Source organism: Nematolebias whitei, chromosome 16, assembly GCF_014905685.2.
Source record: "Nematolebias whitei isolate Nwh7 chromosome 16, NemWhi1, whole genome shotgun sequence".
In the NCBI taxonomy this organism is placed as follows: Eukaryota; Metazoa; Chordata; class Actinopteri; order Cyprinodontiformes; family Rivulidae; genus Nematolebias; species Nematolebias whitei.
Window position 1 is genome coordinate 12,401,737 of NC_056513.1, and position 6,259 is coordinate 12,407,995.

Here is a 6,259-nt window from a genome sequence, read left to right on the forward strand (position 1 = left end):
ACCTCAGTTATTTGTACATAGTTTAATATTTAAAAAAAAAGAGACTGCACGCAGTAAATATCACTGAAGAACATCCAAATGCACTAAAACACTCTGTCCTTCCTGCTACCTTCACGTTCTTTAAAACACTGCAGCAGATAAAAAGACTGTCCCTTCGGCTGTTTATCTGCTTTCACCTGCAGCTTTCGGACTTCCCTTGAAGCCAAACTGGAGGAACCAAACCGGGTTTGATGTTCTGCATCAGACAGGAAATAAGACTTTCTGAAGCAATACCTGCCGTACAAATCTGCTGTACTTCACGACATCAGGGCTTTCTGTTGGATCACGATCGTGCTGGGAATTCTGAACTATTAGTATTTAATAATTAAAATTAAACAGCACGGTTTTTTTTCTTCTGCACAATCAACCGTAGCAAAAGGCATAGGACACTGGATTTAAAAGGGATCATATCAGGTTTTATTGTCGTGTTGTGTTTCTCTGCACTGCTCTGCTGGATTCTGATGTCGTCGTGTGTAACTTTTACCACCTGTGAATTAAAAAAAAAAAAAACGTGTCTCAGTTTGAGCTGAAATCCACACTCAAATAAAACGACTGCTAGGAGTATTTCTGCATGTTTATTTATTTATACATTTTCAGGGCGTGTAAAAGCTTCACTTTCTGTACAGTCTGAAGTAAAAACGAAGAGCTCTCTGGTTTTTGTTGTTTGTTTTGGTTGAAGCTGCTCCTCATTCTGCGTCCCGGCGTCCGAAGTCCACCCAGCCCTGGTAGTCCCGGTCGGACGCGCAGTCCGAGTTCATCACCTCTGTGAACAAACCATTCCTACATGAACACAGATCGGAGCATTCGTCACATTTCATCAGCCCAGCAGACGCTGCACTCTGGGGTTTTATTCTGCAGAGATGTTTTAACAAATCATTGCTTTAAAAACATGAAAACTGAAGTTTGTTTTACACAAAGCGGGTGGAGAAAAACTGTCTTTTACTGAGTCAAGTTACAATTTTAAATCTTTGTGTAAAACCAGAAAAGGAGAAAATAAAAACGACACTGCAGAAAATATACAACAGAATCTCATCACATAATAAAAAAGTAAAAATAACTTTTTTCTATTAAAAAATAATGTTTTACGATGTCCACTTTGATTTCTTATGTTTTTAACGTATATTACTCAAAACTTCACGTAACCACAACACTTGTAATAATGTGATAACATTAGTGAACATAATGTGAAATATATATTTAGAATACAGTAGTCCCTCGCTACTTCACAGTTCATTTATCGCAAACTTGCTCTATCGCGGTTTTTCAAAATAAGATTGGACATGACGCACAATTGGCTGACTGATGGATGAGCCACATGATCGGCATAGAATTTTTATTTAACATAAATTATATTAAATTATTTAGCACTTGCTGCTTTGTGCAGCCCACTGCAGGATAAACTTCCTGCTGCAGCTGATCAGCTGTTCTCCGTTTAGAGCAGAAAAGTGGGAGTGGCCAAGAGTGCTTGCAGGTGACTGAGCAGCGGAGGCAGGGAGCTGAAATCATGACATTCTGTGTTCTTATAGTGCGTTTAGAGCTTAGAAACATTATTGAGAATATTGCAAGAGAGTGGGAAGGGTTTAAAACCCATTTTTATATATTTATATAAAAATACTAAAATAAACTACAACTTACTACTTATACTACTATTCCTACTTTGTGGTTTTTCACTTATCGCAGGGCTTCAGGGTACGGATCCCCCGCGATAAACGAGGGACTACTGTATTCACATTATTATGAGATGTAATTTTTTTAGGTGTTTACCTGAAATGGCTCTCACGATCTGTTTGGTCATCAGCTCTCGCTCGTCCTCAGACAGATGTGCTCGTCTCTCCTCTCGAACCTCCGGCTTGAGCTTCTCCTTCTGGGCCAGAAGTTTCTGCAGGATGTTTGTTCCTGTCGCCTGTGCTGCCGCAGGCGAGGAGGCTGCGTCGGATCCGAGCAGCAGCAGCAGCAACAGCAGGCCAACCACCACAAGTTTCCCTGCCATGTCTGAGCAGAGGGACAAGGACTCTGTGGGCACCAAATGGGTCAGATGTTCTGTTCCTGTGAGGAGCATCTGAGCCTTTTATATCAAACACTTGGAGGTGGAAAATCAAAGCCTGATAAGAGCTTCACTGCAGAACATCTGATGGATCCACTCACCTTAGCAGGAAGTGCGTAAAGGAAGCAACACGTGAAAAAAACTCAATATTTCGGTTTCTAAAGTGCTGCAAAAACTATAAAACAAGTCGATGCATTTACACAAGAAGTCCAATCATCTGAGAGAATTTTATAATCCATTCAAAACATCCCACGTAACCATGGAGATGCTCTGGACTTAACAGAGGAAAATAATGCGCAAAATATGAATATATAATAAAAACATAATATAATAAAACATATTAAAGTGAAAAAGCTAAGATTTATTTTTGTTCTCATGGAACGTTGTGTTTTCTGTGTTCAATAAAGTTTGATATTTTTTTCTCCCTTATGTTTGTTGAGTGTTTTGTTAAGATTTATGTGAACGTTTATGAAGCATTCACTCTTGTGATCCATTTTTCTCCCGTACATTTTTCAGCATCTTTCGCGTTCCACATTTTTTGTGCTACTTCAACAAATCATATCAAAACATTCATCTCGTTCAGCACAATCCTGCTATGATTTTTGGCATTGGTGCAACTTTAGCTTTTTGAAATATTTAGCCTTTTCTACCACTTTTTTTCCTCATAGAAAATGATAGGAGCTCGTTTTCCATCCTTCAAATCTTTAGATCTGTTTACAACCTTTTACTGCTCCTTTCACATTTTGTTCTGGTTCAGCTTCTTTCAGCTTCCTGGTAGAAATTTAAACTACTTTCAGCTACTTTCAGCTGTTTTTTTCAGCCGTTTTTGGCTCCTTTCAGATTCTTTCTGCTAACCGGTACAACATTTTTGTGCATCTTCTAACTTATTTCTGCCGATTTCAACTTGTTTTGCTACTTTCAGCTTATTTATGCGAGTTTCAGCTTTTTCTGCTATTTCAGCTAGTATTTAGCTTTTTTTTTTTTTTGGCTAATTCCACATTTTTTGCACTCATTTCAACTTTTTTCAGCCTAATTCAGCAAAAATGTGCTCTCATCTTCTGGTAATTAAAGCTTCTTTCTGCCTTTTAAGCTACTTTTCAGTGCTTTTTTTTAAGCTAATTTAAGCCTTTTTCAGACAATTTCCACTTGTTTCTGCTCATTTCTGCTTCTTTCAGCCTAATTAGGCACAATTGTGCTTTCTCCACTTCCTTCAGCTTCTTCCTGCCTTTTCAGCTACTTTTCAGCTTGTTTTGCTAATTTAAGCTTTTTTTTTAAATTTTTTTAGCTAATTTCTTTTTGTGTTTTCTGACCGTGTGTGATTATAGTTTGTGTCCAGTTTTGTTTTTGTTTGTTTTGTATTTTGATTTTTTTAAATTGTGATTCAACAAATTTTAGTTTCTCATTTTAAGAAAACCTTTTTGTTTGTAATTTTTAATTTGAGCTTGTTGGTTGAATTTGATGACAATAAACTTTGAATTGACTTTATCTTGTTGTTGTGTAACATTTATTGTTTATTTTTATACGTGTATGTGTTTTATTAAGTCTCAAGTTTTCTTGTTATAATTTTATTTATTGTAATTTGTGTTTGTTGTATTTTTATATAAGGTTTTGAAAAACTTTACAGGTTTATTAAACATTTTGTGTTGAGATTTTGTGCTTTTTAAATATGTATTTTATTTTTATTTATCTATTGCCTGTCCTTTTCGTTCTCAGTCCGTGAAATCAAACCTTCGCTCCGTCGTTCTAAACATCATCAGCTGAAGGGTTTGTTTGTTTTTTGTGAAATCCTCGTCCTCATCCGTATCTGATGAGTCTCGTGGGATCGTCGTGACGCGTTGCCAAGCTTTTAGTGAAACGGTTTTATCGGTGGCAACATCGATGTTGACAGAACGTATGGATTTTCCTCTGTTCTGTTCTGACGATGATCGACCCACTTCTGAAGCAGAAACAGGAACAGAACCGGGGCGAGGCGGCTGAAGGTCCACAGAGACACTTTCCAAAGAGTCCGATGTCCGTTCGTTATAATCTGTCGAGTCAGAACACAACTTCAAAACAACAAAAACACAACATCCATCCATTATCTTTTACCCGCTTCTTCCACTTTTGGGTCATGGGGGTCGCCGGTGCCCATGTCCGGCAATCACGGTGCGAGGGGCGGGGTACACCCTGGACGGGTCGCAAGTCCATCACAGGGACACAGAGACAAACGAGACAAACAACCATTCACTCTCTCATTCACACCTAGGGACAATTTAGAGTTACCAATCAGCCTAAAATGCATGTTTTTGGACTGTGGGAGGAAACTGGAGTACCTGGAGAAAAGCCACGCATGCACGGAGAGAACATGCAAACTCCACCCAGAAAGGCACCTGGGTTTTGAACCGGGGACCTGCTCGCTGAGAGGCAGCAGCTCTACCAGTTGCGCCACCGTGCTGCCAAAAACACATGTAGTTTTAATTTTTGAATAAATACTTGCAAATAGTTGAAAGGAGGAGTGGTGGTGCAGAGGTTAGAGAAGGTGGGCCTGGGGCCTGTGATCGGAGGGTCATCAGTTCAACTCTGCGGACCGACAGCATCAGAATGTGGGTGAGACAGGTGAAACACCCCCATCTGCCTCCACCCTCATTTGCCCCACCTTGGGCCCTTGAGCAAGATCTTTAACCCCCACCATCTGCTCCCCCAGGCGTCCTAAGGCAGCTCTCTGCTCCACACAGAGCGCTGCGGTAGCTCCTTGGTCTGTGGTTGCATCAGGAAGAGCATCCTGTGTACAAACAATCACCAGGTCTTTGCACGATGGCGACCCCTGAAGAAGGGAGCAGCCAAAAGAAGAAGATAAGAAACTTGCAAATGATAAAAATGGGCCACAAAAAAAGAGGGAAACACGTTTTTCTAATCTAAGGTGAATCAAGGAATTCAAAAAATTTAATCCAGGCTAAAATAAAACAAATTGTCTCTTAATTTAACCAAAATCTGAGTCACGCTGGTCAGCAAATCTTCAGAGATTGAAAGGTTTCTAACTCTCCGCCTTTTTTCAGCTGCATGTCGCCTCACAGGAGCATTTTTTAAAGCTGACAAACTCGTCCGTGCGTGTCCGTGTCCCTCTCTCGCTGCTCTTCACTTGGATGTCTTCAGCTTTCTCCCACACAGCTTTTGTTCCTCTCGTTCTCAGACTTTGTGTTTTTGCTAATCCGGTCCGAACTCCTGAAAACACGACTCTGAGCTGGTTGTTGGAATGTGACCTCACTTTTTGAAAATGCTTTTCAACATTTGAGCAGGAATGCATCAAACCCCCAACGGTTCAATCTAATAAACGCACAGGAGGCTTTTTTTTTCCTGCTCGACCAGTTGTCTGGACATAATTCATCCAGTTTACCTGCTGCTTGCTGATGAAGCTCATTATCAATTAAAACCCAAAGGATGCGTCCTCTTCAAAATATTGCTGTTCCTCCTGGTTATTTTTAGTCTGTAAACAGCTGAGATAGTTCAACTAAGCGTGTAAAAGTTTTCCAGCTTAGAGCTTCTTCTCTACGTGTTTTAGTTCAGCTTACCTTCGGCTGTTTTAACCATTTCAAAACGTTCAGCTCGTTCAGGAATGCCTGGTTGTGTTTTAATTAGTATTTACAGAGTTTTAAAAAATGTTTTTGTTGCTCATTCCTCCTCCAGGGGTTTTGCTTCAGTAAGAAACTTCTAATCTGTCCTTCCTGGTTAAATACATGTTAAATAAACAAAACAAGCGACGACCCCATCGCTGAGGGTTTGAACAGTGAATGTTTGATTTGAGATGAGCGTTCTTCTGGACTGGGATTAAACAGGGAGTGCTAGTACACCTTAATGTTTTTGGTGCATTATATTCAAGTGGGTAAGAATTAGAGCTGTTATTTCTAACATGGAACCCAGCCTGATCTGAATTAAGGCCGGGCTAAATTAATGTGTGGGCCGGGCCGGTGTCGGGCTTTTGATTGCTTCAGGGGATGCGCGCGGCTGACAATCCAATTATATGGCGACATGGAGTGCCATACAATCATCAGCCGCACGCAACCATTGACCGTGCGCTGACCGACCTTGAAAGAGGAAAAAAAAAAACTTTAGTTAAAGAAAAGCATTCAAATAAATGAGACATCTTTGCTCTTTCCTTTAGAAGGTGGTGGTGTGATTTAAAAAAGATTCAGCTGCGCT

At 40.1% G+C, this 6,259-nt stretch overlaps 1 protein-coding gene across 1 annotated transcript; it reads right to left on the minus strand.

Moving 5' to 3' along the window:
* Window positions 1-691: 691 nt before the first annotated feature.
* On the minus strand, window positions 692-2,075 carry LOC119422837 (cholecystokinin). Its single transcript, XM_037690241.1, has 2 exons — window positions 1,804-2,075; window positions 692-802 (listed from the first exon to the last, which is right to left on the minus strand). Exons 1-2 carry the CDS (start codon window positions 2,027-2,029, stop codon window positions 726-728), a joined length of 303 nt encoding a protein of 100 aa, XP_037546169.1. The 5' UTR covers window positions 2,030-2,075; the 3' UTR covers window positions 692-725.
* Window positions 2,076-6,259: the final 4,184 nt, after the last annotated feature.